Source organism: Trematomus bernacchii, unplaced genomic scaffold (assembly GCF_902827165.1).
Source record: "Trematomus bernacchii unplaced genomic scaffold, fTreBer1.1, whole genome shotgun sequence".
Taxonomy (NCBI): Eukaryota; Metazoa; Chordata; class Actinopteri; order Perciformes; family Nototheniidae; genus Trematomus; species Trematomus bernacchii.
The window spans coordinates 3,653,373-3,673,541 of record NW_022987588.1 but is presented as its reverse complement, the minus strand read 5'-3'; the positions used below and the strand labels follow the sequence as shown (position 1 = coordinate 3,673,541).

At 39.6% G+C, this 20,169-nt stretch overlaps 1 protein-coding gene across 1 annotated transcript; it reads left to right on the top strand.

Moving 5' to 3' along the window:
- Positions 1 to 682: 682 nt before the first annotated feature.
- On the top strand, positions 683 to 19,848 carry itga4 (integrin alpha 4). The gene is made up of 29 exons (XM_034128780.1): positions 683 to 1,053; positions 2,482 to 2,682; positions 3,120 to 3,238; positions 3,555 to 3,655; positions 4,985 to 5,117; positions 5,315 to 5,382; positions 5,533 to 5,665; positions 7,155 to 7,240; positions 7,881 to 7,943; positions 8,026 to 8,166; positions 8,488 to 8,596; positions 10,220 to 10,314; positions 10,699 to 10,789; positions 10,875 to 10,920; positions 11,235 to 11,389; positions 11,671 to 11,825; positions 11,938 to 12,090; positions 12,689 to 12,765; positions 13,962 to 14,103; positions 14,291 to 14,392; positions 15,143 to 15,219; positions 15,634 to 15,723; positions 16,302 to 16,389; positions 16,637 to 16,744; positions 16,974 to 17,099; positions 17,615 to 17,740; positions 17,959 to 18,057; positions 18,188 to 18,307; positions 18,603 to 19,848. Exons 2-29 carry the CDS (start codon positions 2,495 to 2,497, stop codon positions 18,705 to 18,707), a joined length of 3,096 nt encoding a protein of 1,031 aa, XP_033984671.1. The 5' UTR covers positions 683 to 1,053; positions 2,482 to 2,494; the 3' UTR covers positions 18,708 to 19,848.
- Positions 19,849 to 20,169: the final 321 nt, after the last annotated feature.

Sequence of the window (20,169 nt, the reverse complement as noted above, 5' to 3'; positions counted from 1 at the left end):
GCCATTTAGTGACTGCTCATGTTGTCTTGCTCATAACTTTTACAAAGATATTTTTTGACCAATACCTCAGTGAAGAAATACTTTGACACACTTGTCCCACAAACAAAACTTTAAACCGTTCATCAAAAATGTATTCAATGTATTAAAAGCAAAAGAAGGCGACTAACTTTTTTAATAAGAATGGCCTTCTTTATAACATATTAGGGTCATATAATGGATTAATGGGATCCCATTCTTACTAGCTTTGGTCCATAGTTTAGTAGCCCGATAACGTGGCAAATACAAGTAATAAATAAAATACGTAGCCTATCTATACAAATTGTAATATGAGTAAATGCAGGCATATACTCCTTTACCTTCCACACTGTGTTCCATAACATCTATAACTATTTTCAAAAGACCCTTACTTATATTTATGATGATGTTGTGTGAGTGTTTGTTAGTGTTTTTCAAAGCTATATATTAGTATTTGTATGTAGCAGGGATCAGACAGTTAAATGAGATTAAAGCTGCACTGAATCCATTCACACTGTAGTGATAACTGAGGAGGAAACACCCCGACACACACACACAGACGCTCTAGTTTAGGCGGACATTGGGGGGGGTAGAGAGGAAACACCGTTACATGCACACGCACACGCACACACACACACACACACACACACACACACACACATGCACCACGCGCAGGAGGGAGGGTCTCAGCGCGCCTAGTTCTCAGTTTCATTGACTTCTTCTGAAACTGAGATGAACTTAGTTTAAGGGGTTTTCTCTTCGGTTTCTTTGACTCAGCCTCACTTTTTCTGTGTCACACAATCCCAGAGCCTCGGGGTGCCTCGTTTTACGCACAAGTCGGTTAACGGACCGAGGAGCAACAGGAGGTTTCCATCCAGCGAGTCACACCGGGAACAAGAAGGATTTAACGGAGACTTTGCGGACACACTGCGGCTCTTTGGTCCCCTGTGCCCGGTACTGATCCAGCCTCTGCCCGGTAGGATACCGAGTGGACCCACAGTCTGACCCGGGATAACTGCTGTCTCAAACGGGATAGAGGTAAAGTTAACTCTCCGTTAGTTAGTCATGTACCATATGGACTTAAATGAATGAGTGGAAAAGTTAATGAGGAAGGTTTTCAATCATAAAACAAACACGTTGGCTTTTTTTTTCCTGTCTTAAACTTAATGGACTGTTGGTCAGATTGAAGTTGAGACATTTTTAACGACATACATTTTTTGATAAATCAAAACTATTGCTTGAAGTTATGACTAATACGCTTTTGGAGAAAAAAAATAAAAATAAGTTTGAAATAATTTCAAAAACATTTCAAAAACTTTTATGACTTAGAAATATTGTTAGGAATATTTCAGTCCCCATGCAGGGCCAGAACAACAAGTTTGGGGGACCGCTGCAAAGTTGGTTCCTCAAACTGATTTTGTCTAATTTCTTTGAGTTTGAGATATTCCTAAATAACTTAAACTATAGACACATCACTAAATAATGTAATAATTATGTTAGACTTAATTGATAAAATGTGCTTAATTACCAGTTAATTATAATGAAAGTTACTATCAAGGTAACAGAACATTTTAGTAGGCTGCTTATGTCTGTTGTCAAAGTACTGCGAGCAGCTAGTTAGCTTAGTTTAGCATAGTTAGTGTAAACAGGGTGAAACTGTTAGTTAGCCTGGCTCTGTTGGAACAAAATCCACCTAACAACCCCACTAATACTTACTAGTTAGCACATTGTATTTAAAAAAAACAAAAAACGTTTTCTTTGTTTATCTGTTCAAAAGAAATGTATACAAGTCAATGTTTTGCTGGATGATTTTGCATGTGGCCAGGTGCAGTTGCCAGGCTACCAGCGAAACTATTGGTAGTTACTGGTCTGGCAAAACACACATTGAATTATGTGGTGTGCTGTGGTAATTTACAATTGGCATTCACCATGCATCCTGCTATTCTGTTACTGCCTTTTCTTTCAATATATCTGGAGAGAGGCTCAATCACTGGACTCTAATTAACCTTTATAAAGCCAAAAATGAGTAAAGCTCTCAATGCTAAGTCAAATAAGACAGTGATGCCAGTACAAAGGCTTTTTGTCCACTATTGAAGATGGTGATGATTAAGCCAATACTGTCATACAATATGAACATTTTGTGGAGATCTGAACAAATAGGACTGACTGATACTGACTACCATATTTGATTTTATACAAATCAAGCAAACATCATGCAGCCTTGAAATGAGTGCAAGATATACTGTTTACCCCTATTTCCAATCTTAATGGTAAAATAGGCTAACCAGTCTCTGCAGTGTTCAATCAAATAGTCTGACATATTTGGTGTATTAGGGAACTTTAAGAACTGGACTAGAATGTTGCATTTTTGTGAGTGAGTATGTGAAGATGACGACAGAAAATCAAATTTTGTTTTGATCTGATGTATTGATAATAATGTCTCTCTTCTCTCTGGTGTCCCTGCAGTCTGTCCTCCATCATGTGTCCCTCAGCGGGCAGCATGTGTACGCTCTGCAGCCTGATCCTGATCCTGGTTCAGATCCTGGTCCTGGCCCATCCTGCAACAGGGTACAATCTGGATCAGGAGCACAGTCTGGAGTTCAGCGGCCCCTCCTCCTCCATGTTCGGATACTCAGTCCTGCTGCACCGTCACAAATCCCACAGATGGTATTTATCTACGTCTTTACCCCTTTTTGATTGATTCTTGTTGATCAGTTATTAATATTTTACTGATCTGCCAGTCATCTACTATAAATGATCTATTAATGCTATATTGAGCTCATTTTGATTATTTATTAATTTTCTATAGAACCTCTGTTGATCTGCATGTTGATTCTCTACCAACCTTCTAACGACCCTCTTTTGCTCCACTCTTGACCCATCTTTAAGCCATCAGTACATTTAGATTTATTAAATTAACTTAATGGTGCTCTATTAGCTGCCTTCTTCACAGTAGGACTGTGTCTGTGCGTGTGTGTTTGTGTGTGCATGCTAATTAGCCAGTTTGTGTCAATGAGAGAAGCTCTTTGATGCTTCACACACAGATGCCATTCAGACACTAAGCAGACACAAAGACAGATCCTGTCTCTGTCTCCTTCTCTCAGGTTGGTGGTTGGAGCTCCGGTAGCAAACTCGACCTCCAATCCATCGGTCCGATCTCCAGGAGTTGTGTACCGCTGCAACGTCACTGCCGAGTCCCACCACTGCCATCCCATGCATGCTGGTGTGTTCCTGTCTGTTTGTGTGTTGTTTCTTTCCAGCCTTTGGAATACAAACATATTCATTACACATTGTTTGCTTGAGATAGAGCATTATCTATAATATTACCTATCCTAAAGGCAAACGTGTATGTGTATTTGCCAGACTGGACTTTCTGCATCATACAGTTAAAAAAAACACACCACAAACACTCTTATTTATTTTTTGGGACGTTGTTGGGCTGAACAAGACAACACTGTCAGCTTGTTAGCTGTAAAACACCACTGATTAAGCTGTGAAGGCTGCATGTGTGAAACTGTTGAATTAATGTGTGTGTGCAGACGTGCAGGGCTGTGGGAAGACGTGCGATCCAGAGAGTGATCACCAGTGGCTGGGAGTCAGTCTGTCCAGACAACCTGGAGACAATGGAGGGCACATCCTGGTAACACAAACACTTTCTCTCTGTCCTACACCTCCTATTGCTCCAGAGTTTACCAGCCATGTCACAAATGCTGGTATTGTTTTAGCCATATAAGTGTGTGTGTGTCATTATGTCGAAATGTGTCCTTAAGACACCTACAATTGTGACTACCACAGACGCAATGTTGAGTACTTTGCCAGGTGTTTGTCTGTTTTGTGACGCCAAATCGGCCCGGGGGCGTAAAGTGGTGGGGGCAAAGGTACCTTCGCCCCCCTGCTCGGACTACATCTATCTTAAAACTTGACCTTCCTTTGAATTTTCATTTCAATTTCACTTTAAATGGGAGCAAGATAAATCAATTGTCAACAGCCGAGTACGTTTGTTAATCCATCAGTGAGAAATACTGTGAGAGAAACAAAAAACACCTCTCCCTTTTGTATTTATAATACAACAATCCAACTTTGTAAAACAACTCAACGCTGTTCACCAGCAGTGACACAGCAAATCTAGTTTTCCATGCTTGTTCTGTAATGTGTGATTAAAGCCATAATTTACCATTTTCTCAATAGAGAGGTACAGTATGTTTAACACCTAATAGGCTTTACTTCAACATACCAGCAATCTATAAGATCTCCATTTCTTGAAGAGACTCTAAATTTAGTGATGTAGCAAAACTATTTACAGCAGCAGCAGAAGCAGCTGTCTCCTCACTGTCACTCATTGAGACAGTGAGTGAAAGATGACCAGGTTACATTTTGGTTTCAATCAATTACTGTCAGGTTGCCTTACTATACTTTACTAACTGTTTAAAAATATTTACACTTTATGTTTATTTATTACTTCCTCATGAGGGATATTTACTACTTACCTGTTGGAATTTAGTTTGTAATTTGCAAGACTTTATTTTATATTTTTATTTTAACTTTGACTATTTTATGTCTTAGATTCCCATTTAGCTCTTACTTGAAAAGATACATGTTTATTATTTATTAGGCAATGTTCGAGGTATCTCATGAAAAAGGAGAACTTAAAACTGGAACAGGGCTAATGTTGTTCTACACACACACACACACACACACACACACACACACACACACACACACACACACACACACACACACACACACACACACACACACACACAACACACACACACACACACACACACACACACACACACACACACACACACACACACACACACACAGCCTCTGTCACAGTGTCATGGGTCACGGGAATAACAAGACTCTGTGCTTCTAATTTGTGATTGTGTTGTCAGTAATGAGTCCATGTCACATGTGTCTGTTTATGTGTGTGTGTTTATGTGTGTGTTTGTCTGTGTGTGTGCAGGCATGTGCTCATCGCTGGAAGAACGTCTACTACTCAAGGAAAGACGTTCAGAACCACAAGCTGCCCAACGGAGTCTGTTATCGTTACGGGAGCGACCTGAGATACGCCCAACCCTTAATCCCTTGCTACAGAGGTAAACACACATACATTACAATACATTGGTAACAAATAAGAAATATTATCCTCCTTAATAATGTATGACTATCCAAATGTTTGGTGCCTTCATTACTGCAGCTGTTCAGCTTCAAGAGCAAAACATTTGGGTTTTATCTTATTATTATTTGTTCACCTTCACCTTTCAACATGTCTGTTTGTCTTTGCCTCTTACAGATTACCAGAAGAAGTTCGGTGAGGATTATGGGTCATGTCAGGCCGGTATTTCCAACTTCCTCACAGAGGTCAGTTAGATTCCTCAAAATCCAGTTCGTCTTCACGGTTTCCACCAGTAGACTGAACTATGTAGACAATTTGTATATACAATATGACCATATATAATAAAGCTTTAATAGAGATGTGTGTCACATGATATCAACTTGTGCTGTTCTCAGGATCTGATCATCATGGGGGCTCCGGGGACATCTTATTGGATGGGTTCAGTGTTGGTCTTTAACACGTCCAGTGGAGTGATGTCGGTGTACCTGGACGAGGACGCTAGATATGTCAACTTTGGAAGCTACCTGGGTAACAAATCAGATCTTATACCTATTGAAGCCATTGCTGATACCAATTTAAAACGTATACTGTTGAAGCCTTCCTTAAGAACCATCATGAGCTAAGCGACTGAGTTATTTAGGAAGTGCCTTATCTTTAATTAAATGACTTGTCAACAAATGTAGGTAAAGGTTTGGTGTAGAAATCTGCTTCCTTCTTCTTTTCTTCTTTTAACCAATCATCAAAGTCTAAGTCAACTTTATTGTCAATCTTTCAGTTTGTGTGTACAGACAGAGAGATCGAAATAGTGTTTCCCACAATCCCGAGGAATACAAAAAATACAAATATATATATACAAATATGTATACAAATATGTATATACATATATACTGTATATACACATTCAAAACATCTATAGACACATTTATACACCTGCACACATTAAAAGACATAAATAAAAGCACAACAGTCAATATATACAAAATAACAGTCACTTCAAAATCTGTGAATGAATATCATTATAAATGATTGTTATATAATGCTGGGAAGAATTGAAGAACAAATTACATAATGATACATTATTATAGGCCACATTGTCCCCAATTTGGTAAAACAGGTATTTCAATTTCTTAAAACATCTCAAATTCAGCTTTTCTACACACTCCAAAAAAACTTTGCCTGTAGAAACTCCAACAGTTAGACCGAAAGTGAGTTTCAAGAAACCAGAATGAAATGTTACTTAGGAGAAGCCTAAAACACAGGAAGACAAAAACACAAACACTTTGTCATGGAAGTTCATTTCAACACATGTGTGAGTGTATTTCCTGAGTCACCATGTACTCTCAGTTTTTGGGCTTTTCATGGTAAACAGGAAGCTAAGCACAAAGGTGTGATGTTCTTCAGATAAAGGTGTTTATTTTCTCTGAAAACATCTGTACGCTGTTCACACAGTGTCAGAAAAGCTGCACAAAGACCGATGATGATAATGATAAGACTGAAGAGTTCATGATAAGACGGTAACACCAAAACAGACCTCAAAATATTGTCCCGAGAGTGTGCTGTCCTTAGTCAGGATTGTTTGTGTGTGCAGCAGTTTCACTCGATGATCAACACAGTTTAACAGGAAGTAACAGCTGACATCAGAGTAGGACGTTTGGTTAACTTGAACCCCATTTGACAGCGGTGGTTGTGCGACTTTCTCTTACACACTCCAACACACCCACACACACGTATTCTTGCCTCAGCCACAACCACTACATGTCAAACCTAAACCAATAACCTTTTTGGCCACACTGGTGATGATAAACTAAAGGTGTTGTATCTATTTATTTTTTTATCTTAGTTTGACATTTTCAGTCCTATAATAATTGGTACAAACAAAATGTCTACGCTTGCTCACATTTCTAAAGGGTCACTATCCAAAAAGTTTGTGAATTTGTGGTTCAATCTTTTAATGTTCTTATTTACTTTTCATCTGCAAAATTCTGAATTTGTGGCACTTTGTCCTGCTGCTGTCCAGGTTACGCTGTTGGAGCCGGAAACTTTCTGAGTCCTAGCACCGTAGAGGTAGTGGGGGGGGCGCCCCAATACAACCAGAGGGGCAAGGTGAGACCCTCCTGTCTGTCTGTTTACTTACTGCACAGACAGTCTATATGTTTAAATAATGTTTAAAGATAGCTTATTTTTTTTATAATGAATTATTTTCATTTTTTTTTATCCATTTGCTACATTCCTGCAATACTCGCACATGTTTATTTAATATTACCGCCCTGAATTTAAACGTTATCATATTTGAGCTTGCACTCTTTTATGTCTTAAATTATTCTTCTGCTTTAACATGAGTGATTTTTTAAAATAAATTGTATAGCATCTTTTTAATTATTTTCATTTTAATTTCTAGCTTGTTTTCAAGCATCTTTTCCACATCTTAACACTATTGAACGTTAACATACCTCCTCAATAGTCTCTCAAGTCTAAATAAATGAATATTCATATTTAATGAGCGTTGTTGGAGAGATCCCTAGATACAAGATTTGTTTTAGTTACTACTGCTTCTCTGTAACTGTTGTGCATATGATGATAACGAATTTGAAACGTGTTAGTGGTGTTAACAATGTCAAAACAGTTCCCACGTACCCTTGCTGGTGTTGTGAAAACTTGTGAAAACTGCAGAGTTGTTATTGAGGTTATGTAAATATTGGGTATTATGTAGTTTGGATGCTTGATGTGTATTTGTTCTGTGCAGGTCTTCATCTTTACAGTAGACGACAACATGCTGCGAGTCGTCTCTGAAGTGTCAGGAAGTGAGGTAAGGAGCCACTTAGCATAAGCATTCTCCATTCCAAACAATGGTATACTTAGCATTTAGCTTGTGTGCTTTTGTTGTGTAGCTGGGATCTTACTTCGGCTCCAGTTTGCTGGCGGTGGATCTGAACGCTGATGGTTTGTCCGATCTGCTGGTCGGCGCTCCCATGGCAACAGGCATCACCAGGGAGGAGGGGAGAGTGCATGTGTACATCAACCAGGGGCAGGTGGGCACACACACAATATAGTGTTCGTACAAGGTCTTGAAAGTTTGTGGATATAAACAAATTCTGTACATTTTGCAAATGCTTTCGATATAATTCAGATCTGAGGATTTAAGATTCTCGAATTGTGCTTGATATCACTCTTTAAAAGCTGTAAAAACCTTGATAATAGGTTATCACAAAACAATCGATATTTATCCGGGCTCTCTGTGGCGCCACAATGGCCGACATTAGGATCAGGTTCTTCTGTTCCATTCTACATATGAACATCTTCGTAAAGACCTGTTGTGTCGTCTGTTGTCTCACAAACTGACTCTGTCTCAGGCGAAGCTGATGGAGGCGGAGTTTCAGCTGAGTGGCAGCGACGCCTACGCCGCCCGATTTGGGGAAACCATCGCTGACCTGGGAGACATAGACGACGACGGTTACCCTGGTAATACCAATACTTCAGCTGCTCAAAGCAATGCAAATACTATTCTCATTGTTAATATTACTGGAATAGATCTTCAGCTATGATTATGTCTGATGTCATTTATAACTGCAGTTTCTTACTACTACTCTACTTGAGTAGGTAATCAAAACAGCAAAAACTAAACAGAAAATAACAACAGAAAATCTAAAATAGACAACAATAAATATACATTTTCAAGAATTTAAATGACGGCATAACATGACAAGTATTGAAGGAGCCAGTAACATAAACAAATTGTAAATAAATTATAAAAATGAAGTGTATATTGCACATAAAAAAAGCACAATAGATATCAATTGTATGAAAATAAATTGTTAAAGTTAATGTAAGTTAACTACAGCAACTGCTACTGTGAATACTAACAATACTGCTTCTGATACCACTGTTACTATTACTGCTGCTAACACCTTTGGAAACATACATATTGCTAACAGTGCTCTAAATCAGCTTTCTACTATATATATACTACTACTACTAACATTACTTTAAAAGAGTGTTTTACTTCTAATTCTGCTGCTTTGTAGAAGTTGCATTACTTTCTCAAGTTGTTTTATGAGCATTTCCACTGGAGCAGCTGGGGGTGCACGTTGCTGCTCAAGGGCACCTCAAAAGTAGTAATTAGGGATGTTTAAGAGTTTCTGTTTGGCTGTCTGCCCAGATACAAATTACCCAAAATGCTAGTAATACTACTACAATACAAGTAACAACCAAAAAAACACATAGTTTGTGTATTGTATATCTCTTGCCAAGGGGACACATCCCACCACCAACTGCAGTAACTGCCACTTCCTGATGAATAACCTAACTGACTAACACAACGCCCTCACACACACACACGCACGCACGCACGCACGCACGCACGCACACACACACACACACACACACACACATACACACACACACACACACACACACACACACACACACAGACCCCTCACCATATGTGCATGTGCGTGAGGGGTGGAGTGTGTTATTAAGGTCATTAAAACTGTAATGACAAACTGTTGCTGCTCTGTTACTGATCCTGCCTTCTAATCTGCCACAGCTAGATAAAAAGATAAAAGGGTGTGTGTGTGTGTGTGTGTGTCTGTGCGTGTGTCCAGTAGCTCTTTCTTACTACCCCAACAAATCTTCAAAGGACTTCAGGTTAAATATTAAATGACCATGCTGCTGTTTTCTCATGTTTATGTACTTATCCTGGATACTTTCATCCTGCTTAACATTTCCCTCAGGGCCTTTCCAACACACACCCTTTGCCCCCTCAGAAATGTAGACCTGACCTCCCAGAGGATCAGTTGGGACCACACATAAACAATCTGTAGAAAGTGTAAAATCTGTAAAACCTGCATCAAAGTAGCTACATTCACTCATGGCTGCATGGAAGGTAGCGATTGCAAGTCCTCACAAGTACAGAAATCTAACCTATGTCTTACTAAAATGCAAGTAAATGGTTTGCAATATAGGCTCTATATACTTTCACAAATATACAATGAACTGTGCTTATCTTTGTGTGTGTGTGTGTGTGTGTGTGTGTGTGTGTGTGTGTGTGTGTGTGTGTGTGTGTGTGTGTGTGTGTGTGTTTAGATGTGGCAGTTGGTGCCCCACAGGAAGACGACCTAAGAGGAGCTGTGTATATTTACAACGGCAGGAAGGATGGCATCTCTCCAACTCCATCTCAGGTTATTATACATTCAAGCTCTTTTTAAGCTAAAAATATTTACATGAAATATTAATGATAAGCTCTATGGAAAATGTAGATCGATGGTGTCTTATTTTGCAGAGTATGAAATGTTTTTAAATAGCTTTAGTGACAACCATCACTCTTCATAAGAAACCTGGGTGTTCAAAACAGAGGGAAAATGGAGTAAATCAAATAATTTAATATAATACTGAATCATTATTAGACACATTTAACCTGCTGTTTCCACCAAAACAAGGGGGTCATTTTTTTCACTGAAGTTTTTACAAGATGAGGACAATGACCAGCCTTATAACATCATGTTCTAACCTGATTATCATTCTGATTCTGAAGATGAAATAAACAAACTTGTGTGTGTTTTCAGAGGATTACTGGGTCGACTCTCGGTCGTGACCTCAGGATGTTTGGCCAGTCGCTGAACTCTGGCATAGACATCGATGACAATGGCTATAATGGTAATGTTAAAACCACTGTTTCCTGCCACAACATCTGTCATATTGTACATTAAGACCAAGTTAAACTCTCTGTCTGTCTCTACAGATGTGGCGGTTGGTGCTTTCCTCTCGGACTCCGCTGTCATTCTCAGGTAAAACCACACTGAAGCTTTGTGCTGAAACCAACATCCTACAGTTGTAGTTCTGTTTCCTCTTATACAGGTGTACAGGAAGGAAACTCCTTTATTTAGCTGATTTGGAAGGACATTTTATGGCAGGGGAAGCAGGACATCCTATAAAAGAATAACCAAAAGTTTCATTTTATGCTGAGTAGTGGGATTTTCTAGAAGCCTTTAAATAATACAATCCATCTCAGTTTTTCCACACACTTTTAGCATTTGCTGTATCTGTTACTGTTGTCAACATGCTTTAATAATTTCCTCCAAATGTGTCCTGTGTGCTGTAGGACCCGCCCGGTGATTCAGGTGAAGGCGTCTATGACTCTGCCTGAGCACATTGACCAGCAGGTGGCGCTGTGCCGAGAACACAAGACTCCCACCGTCTGCTTCAATGTGACCGTCTGCTTCAGTGTCAAGTCCGGACACTTCAAAGGGGCTATAGGTACAGGAAACACACAGATATTATGTTTATGTATTTTTAAAAATAACATAAAGTGGTATGATGTCAATCTTAGATAAACGATTTGATTTCTTGATAAATTGGTAAATGTGCAACTTTAATCTCAGAACAGCCCTAATTCACCATCAACTGTAGAGCTTACATTTTTTTTTATCAGAAGTAGAACATAAAGGTCACAACCTTCAATGATATTGTATATAAGACGATATATATATATACGACTTGCCAACTGATATCTATTTATGTTCCTCTGTCATCTTCAGATCTTCAATATAATTTGACCTCTGACCTCCTCCATAAACCATCCTTCCCTCATCGTTTCTATTTCCATGGTAACGGGTCATCCAATAGCACCAGGGGGCGTGTGAGAGCACGACATGGCCAGCTCTCCTGTTCAACACACGTGGCTTACCAAAGGGTAACACACACTCACACATGAAGAGGACAGTGAATGAAGTATATTTTGGATGTAATAACATTTCGATTGCATTTGCTGTGGTGATGCTAACATAGCTTTCTTCCTCCTACAGAAAGATGTGAGGGACATTTTTACTCCTGTCAAGTTTGAGGTTTCCTACAGTCGCAGAGATACAAACACCCACAGAGCCTCCTCTAAAACCTTCCCCCCTTTGAAACCCATCCTTCAGCAGAGCGAAGGACACCAGAACACCATCACCAAGCAGGTACAGACCAGCGCTAACGCTAACTAGGTAGAGCGACAGATAATCTATCAGTACAAATATATTTGTTTATTATATTGGAAAACCAAAGCCCTAGCTGCTTTGCTCTGTATGAGATGTTCAGAAATGTTCAGGTATCTTTGGGTAGTTTATTAACAATAAAAACCTTGTTTGCAAATACTTTCCCCAAGTTTATAGCTATTTACTAGTTTAATAGATGGCTTTGATCTATTCTGATTGCTACAATGATAACTAACCCTTCAGTTTCCTGTTGGAGCTGCGTCAGTGTCAGATCTGTCCGTCCATTATCAAACCGATCTGTGTTGAAGGTCAGGAATCTAGCGCTAACCGCACACACACAAACACAGACAATGACTTCCTGCTAATCCAGATGTGTTTACAGCTGCAGCACATTAACCAACATCAGTCAGATCATCCCATGTTCCACTGACTTGTGAACAGAGCAGGGAGGGTTAACATGCAGGAATGTGCAGCTGGAGTTCTTCATTCACAGGAGTTGTTTTTCATTTTCATTAAAGAGAAAAACTGCCCCATTCATAACTATAATTGGTGAACTCTCTGCCTCCTTTTTCTCTGTCAGACTTGGTTTGCTCGCCCCTGTTCGCTGGTGAACTGTTCTACCAACATGCAGCTGTCGGCCCAACTTGTGCTGCCACAGTAAGAAACACACACGTTTTTGAATCATGAAAAAGAGAGATGAAAGGACAAAAACAACAGCATCATTGTATTTTAATCAGTGCAGTTCAGACCATAATCAATTCGCTAGGAGGTTATTCCCTCACAGAGGCTATCACATGATGCTAATTAGCTGCTGGCTAGTTCAAGAGGATTCATGAAAAACAACATCATTCACTTGATGTTGTGTTGCTGTTAGGTTCCTGGGGTTATTTGCTTGTGTAAGGACATCGTTAGCCTAGTTTAGCAAAAACACTAACATGACTCTTTCCAAAGTTATAAAATACTGCAAATTGCAGTTTTTACATTTTTGTCTGTGAACAGATTAAATACATATTAGTATCTCATAAAGTAAACCAATATTTGTAACTATTAAAAAAAGACCTAACAGTAGATTCAGATCAGAAAATGACAAAGCATTTTATGAGCTGCAACCAAAATCTACAAACTATGCAAAAATGAAACGTGATCTTTAATCGTGTCAATATGAATCTCTTGATTTAAAGTGGACCTATCATGCTATATTTGAATAATATAGTGTAGGACCATACCTATATAAGGCATATTTATACTTTTTTTTGTGCAAAATACCAAACAGATCATGCATTTTAGCCATGCCTCATTTTGCTCAATTTGAAAATGTTTAGCTCTGTGTTTGTAAGGGCAGATAAGGGGAGAACAGCACCATCTACAGGCCTGGCATATGTACTACAGCGTCTCCAGCGCTTTCGAACGGCAATGGCCGTGGCTGTCTCCTCCTGATTGGTGGAGTTGGCCCAATAGCCATAGCGCCACTGTCCTGACGTCAGGACAGTGTTCAAATCTGGATCAGTTTTGATCAGATCCGTTGCAGCCCCTTTTTTAGAGATTTGGGTATGGAGGAAAATAGAGAGGGTTGTGTTTTCTGACACTTGGTGAGTTCCCTGGAACACCGGGGACACATATTCATGTATAAAAGACGTACAAAAGTGCATTTTGCATGATAGGTCCCCTTTAAAGTGTTTTCAGTCAAAGAGTTAACATTATTTAATCTCTGATACATTAAAGTGAGATTCAACAATGACAACAAATACACCAATGTTAGAAGTGATGGACTCTAAATCTCATTTTGTCTTGCCCTTTAGTGATTGGATGTTCATTTGACTGAAACATCAATGTTTTTATTTTGTTGTTATCAGTCAGCAGCAGTACTTTGCTCTCGGCTCTGGACAAACCATCATGGTGAAAACTTCCCTTCTGAACTCTGGAGACGACGCCTTCCTACCTCGACTGACGCTGCGTTTCCCCAACAACATCCACTACATCAAAGTACTGCAGAACGTAAGTTTACAGCATGCTGAACGCGCAGCTCGAATAAATGATCGGTTAATGATTTTAAAGTTATGACCCTAAGATTTCAATCATAGTTGAAAACTCTAACCAAAGAATTATAACTATAACAACACAAATGACTCATGTAACAAAGTAATCACAACAAACCCCGTCTGTGTGTTTCCGTGTACTGCAGCAGGACAATGTGGTCAGTTGTGATGTCACACAGGAAGTCAACAGTACGATGGTGGGTGTTGACTGCAGCGTCACCAGCCTCCTCCTACCAGCCCATGCCCAGGTAAACCTTAGCAAATCACACACTAAGTGAAATGATTGTATCACAACACTGATGCCATGTTCCCGCTGCGCCAAACATATCAACTCGCCTCTTTGGTGTGCAGGTACTTCAACCTTCAACTCCAGATAGTACCCCTCAGTTTTGGCAGGACTTTCAGCTGAGAGTTTACACCCACGTTAGCCAGAATTAGGCCCTGTTTTCCCATATGTTTTTGTCTAATTGACTTATGGGGACGACAAAAGTGAAATTGGTGAAGTACTGTGCGAAAGCCTCAAAAAAGTTACGATGCAATCCTGTGGGCGAATGAACACCCGTGAATTAATGACCACTACAAACGCTAGCTTTTGCCACTTACAGGCTCAGATTGTTATTGACTGTAAAATAACTAAAGCAAAAGGCATGGCGATATCTCTATCTGGACAGACAGATATTGCACAGTTTTTGAGTAATGAAAAGACACTTGGCTAATATTTCTCCTCAGCCCAGTCTTACTGAAAACAGCCTGTTGGTCAAAGATGAGATCAAGTGTATATCTGTACTTTTTTGTTCTGCAGCTTCAGCCCAGTCAGCAGATATTTTTTCTATGTCCTTTTGCCCAGTTGTGTTTTAAATGTTGCAATATAAACTGTTGAAATATCTGAGTTTCCCCCAGAAACAAACAGAGCAGCAGTTTTAAGGTTGAATGTGTTTGTCCGCACACTGATGCAGCTGTTAATTTGAAATCACTGACACATTAACTGTTTCTTTTAGTTAAACATCAGCTTCCTGTTGGACGTCAATCCTAACAGCACAGCTGGTGACGTCATGATTCACCTTAACACCAGCAGGTAAGGACACACCTCCGCTCAACTCCAGAGGAGAAGTCTCAAAACCTTTCAATAAAGCTTCCAAGGCTTTTATACCAAATGCAACACTCACCATTTTTGACATCACAACTCTTGCACCCGTACATTTGTCTTTGAAGCAAGACGTAAGAATAAAGTTTTAGATATTATTCAGATAAAATTGTTCAACACATAATACATGCAGTGGTCATTTTGTTATTTAGTTATAACATTTGTATGAGTTAACTTCAATAAAAGTGTACATTTAATGGATTCCTCTTTATTATTGTTTGTTTAGAAAGACATGTAGAAATGCTCTGCTTTGTAGAAAAGAAAGGATCTCTCTTATAGCTGTTATTCGTACTGTGAATTTAGCAAGAACAAAACATATTTAATGTTTCAAATCTCTTTTTCTAGCGATAACTATGAGAGGGCAGAGTATCTCCATGACAACTCAATAAGTCTCCTGCTTCCTCTAAAATATGGAGTCAACGTCAACATCCACGGGTGAGTCAGAATCGGCATACTATGATTTTCCAAGAATTTGTATTGATATAATGCGCCCTTTTAAAAAAACATGTTACTATTACACACAAGGCAACACATTAAAGGTGGGGTAGGTAAGTTTGAGAAACCGGCTCGAGATACACTTTTTGTTATATTCCATGGAATGCTCTTAACATCCCGATAGCAATGAATATCTTAAGTGCTTTGACAAAAAATCCATTAAAAAATGTCATCTGTGGAAGCTGTAGTACTGTAAAAAGCACAACCAATCATTTTAGCCGGGCCGGCTAAAATGATTGGATGACCTACCTGCCTGTCAGCCTTCCATCTGTGCACAAACTTATCTCGTGCCCTCATTGGTCATGTGCGCGTTCGTGTGTGTTGGAGGAGGGGCTCTGTAAGGAAGTGGCAGATTTTTTCCAGCTGTGTATTTTCAAATTCTAGCGCACTCGAGCTGGTTTCTCCAAAATTACCTACCCCACCTTTAAAGTCAACAAATGTATAAATCATTAGATTATATGTTTTTTTGTTCTAGAAGATTGTTTCTGTTCTCTAATGTCTATCTGTCTGTCTTGTAGTTTTGTGACTCCCACCTCATTTGTGTTTGGAGATGAAGACACAACTCCGGTTGACTGTTATAATGAAAGATTCAACTACACATACAAGGTATTATTTTACTCTCTTCTCTGTAAAACTGCTCTACACAATGGTTATATTTCCCATAGTACAACACATCTTCTGAATGTGAAACTATTGTCCCGTTTAGACCAACCTAATCAACTTCCTTAAAACTACTCTATAACTCAATTCTACTACGATTCAGAGGGAACATTGCTGTTTTAAGTCAACTACATTTGTTCAACAGTCATGTTTACTTTTGGAATAAATGGTATGTTGTTGTGTGTGTCTGCAGGTGTTAAACTCTGGTCCCAGCAGGTCTGTAGACACTGTGGTGGACATCGCGCTACCAAAGATCCTCGCACCTTACCGACACAGGCTGATGCAGGTGGTCGACTGGCAGGTACGTACAGAAGTCATTGTCGTCAAAGTAATATCAGCAACTATCTGATCAAAGGAAGACTAGACGAGTGTTGAGCATTATATGCCACTCAGAACATCCATGGCAGTGATGGTTGGAGTAGAAGAAGCAGTAGAAATATGTTAGAAGCTGTGTTAATAGGAGTTGTCATACAAAAAGGTAAATTAAGTGTGTGTATTTATAAATCTATCTCAATGTTCTCTCCCTACAGTCGTCTCACGGTGTGTGTTCGATCAGTGACACGACTATTTCAGTCAATGAGGACTGTGACGTCCCCGAAGCTTCCTTCATCAAACAGATTGTCTTCTTCTTCTCCTCCACCTCCACCCGCAGAATGGTACACCAGAATAATAGAATAGAACTAATAGAACATTAGTCTTATTTAAAGCGGCGTTCACTGGCAGTTACTGTAAATCACTTGTACAAAGTTCTCCATTGATTACAAAGCTACAGGCAGGACTGGGTTCACTTGAGGAAAGAAGTCAACTACAAATCCCATAAAGCATCAGTGTAAAAAACATCCAACCAGAAAACTTAGAATTCTGCTGACATGCAGCTAATGTTGGGTGAAGTCATGGGTTGATCTTTGTGGAATAAGGTTTAAGACCACCTTCAGATTTATTTAGCAGATGTGACTTATGTGATTAAAAGTATCAGTGACGTTCTTGCTGAAAAGAGACTATACTAGATGAATTTACAGTTAAAGAAAATAAATGTGACTGCTGATGCATGATGACCAATGTGATTTAGGTTTGATGAAGCATCATTTGAGATGCTTGTGTTGAAGTCAACAATCATCACTCCACCCACCTGATAATGTAATGACTTTATAATTTGTCTATGTTTGTGCAGTTTTGTGCCCGTGGAGATGAGCTGTGTGAGCGGTTGGTGTGTCGGCTCGGTACCCTGGAGGCGGGAGGAGATGCCATAATCAAACTGGAGATCAGACTGAACCCAGATGTATTACTGCAAGCTCCGGTAACACACACACTCACACACTGTTTTCAGACTTTTCAAATATAAATAACATTTTGAAAAACACAAAGGTTAATGGCAATGGCAATTCCATAGCTGGCCATAAAGGCACTTTATGTAAAAAAATGTAAGTCTGATGTGTCTGTAGCCAATTATGTTTAATTATCTCAAATGCATTTAGAGAAACTGTTAAAAACTCCTTATGTATGTCTCCATCTCAGGGTCGTCATGGTGTCATGAGGTTGGAGAGCACAGCGCTGATGTCAAACCCCAGAGAAAGCCCTCACACCGTCCTCATCCACGAACAACCAACAGCACAGGTAACACACCTGGACACCAAAAACCCGAGTCAAACTTTACTTGTTCCCTTACTGTGCTTCTATCTCATGCATAATCCTGGGTTTAAGTAATAATCATATATATATAATTGTATTCAATGTATATTTCCAGGTGGATGTTGAGGCTCTTTTTACCCAGAAACCCTCAACAACAGTAAAGGTCTTCATCATCGTCGTCAGTTTAGTTTTGGGTCTTTTGATCCTGGCTGTTCTCATCTGGTGTTTGTGGAAGGTAAATATTAGTTTTTATACACTGGAAGTATATTGCTTGTATGTTATAATATTATTTACTGATAAAACACAGCATATTGCAATTTAATGATACTGAAACTGCAGTATATTCTAATATAATAAACAGACAAATGCAGTATATTGCAGAATACTTTTTGTGTTTTATTTAAAATCTGCAGAAAATCTTTGGGTCAATTAACTCATAAACTGTGTATCAAGTTATAATTATTGTTGTAGCAACACCAGCATAATTTTTAATTGTACCTCTGTGTCTCTGTCCACCGTCTGTCTCTCAGGCCGGCTTCTTTAAGAGGGAGTTCCAGAAAAAGGAGGAGGAAGAGTTCAAGAGAGACAGCTGGGACTACGTTCCTAAAAATGACAAAAGAGAGAGCACTTCCTAACCCCCACTGTGACCTCTGACCTCAGGAGGGAGTTCACATTGTGACTGTGCAACAGATTCAATGAGACATGTGTGCTGATGAATGGAGTGCTGTGTGAAAATATGGCTATCCAATTCATCCAAAAGCAGTGGGAAGTTGCCGTTGAACACAGTCGGCCAATGAAATCTGTCCAGACTGAGTCAGCTGGTTTCAGACGTGACGCCCGTGTCACCGATGATAAAATGTCTCAAGTGAACACCTCCTGAACTTGACCTTTAAAACAATTTTTAATAATGTGCCTTTCCAAATCCAGACAAGATCAAAGACTTGAAAAGAAGGCAGCAATGGATGGAGGATTAATAAAAGGGAAGTGAACCTGAATCAATCAGAAGGCCTCAGAGCTTCCTGGGATGCTGCAACACCTGTGACACTTATTGATGACCGCCATTTTGACTCTGTTAAGTTGAAAAAAGCCAAAGGAAGAGACTTTCTGATGACCTTTGATCTCAAGGGATGGAAACCTGGCCTCTGATTGGCTCATCACGCCTCGGCCACACTGCCTACCTGAGCAGCCAGTGTGCTTTTGCTTTCATTTTGGTGCACATGTTAACAGGTTAGAGCTGCCTCACAGCCCACGCCTCATCAACTATAGAGATTTAAGTCTCATTTTCTTTTTCTGCGTGAGACAAGGTGTTCCTGTCAAAAACAACACATTTTATTATTTGCTAGTCATGGTCATGGTCATCCCATCAGTGTCAATTTCTATATTTGAAGAATAAGTATCAGTTAAAAAGTATTTATTTATTACTCAGCCCTTCCTCTTTCTGTTTATAATTAAAAGCCCTTCAAGGGTTTCTGTGGATCAAATCCCTTCAGGCTTTTAATGTGAAATGTTTGCGAGACCATGTTGTGGAAATTGCAGTGAATTGCAGGCTCCATAAACAGGTCACTAAATGCAAACTCAATGTAGAAAGAACGGGCTGCAGTTCAGAGAGGTAGCTGTCAGAGACATGATGAGGTAGGCCGTGCATCGCTTTCTGTAGAACCTCCTTTTTACTGTGTGTACATTATACTTTTTATCTCATGGCCAACACTTTATGCACTGTCAAAACACACACACACACACACACACACACACACACACACACCACACACACACACACACACACACACACACACCCACACACACACACACACACACACACACACACCACACACACACACACACACACACACACACACACACACACACACCACACACACACACACCACACACACACACAACACACACACACACACACACACACACACACACACACACACACACACACACACACACACACACACACACACACACACACACACACTGATGGCAGCTGGGATGTGCTGGTTCACGGCTTTTACGTGTTTTAAAGCGGAAAACCATCACTTTGTTTTTACCCTTCAGCAAGTTTTCACTATGGGATTTATTTTTCTGAGCTAA

Bases quoted from the DNA above. Each gene is read 5' to 3' on its own strand.
- itga4 (XM_034128780.1), top strand. From the start codon at position 2,495: ATGTGTCCCTCAGCGGGCAGCATGTGTACGCTCTGCAGCCTGATCCTG. The intron at 8,167-8,487 runs GTGGGCACACAC...ACTCTGTCTCAG, and splicing joins TGTACATCAACCAGGGGCAG to GCGAAGCTGATGGAGGCGGA. The intron at 15,724-16,301 runs GTGAGTCAGAAT...TCTGTCTTGTAG, and splicing joins GTCAACGTCAACATCCACGG to TTTTGTGACTCCCACCTCAT.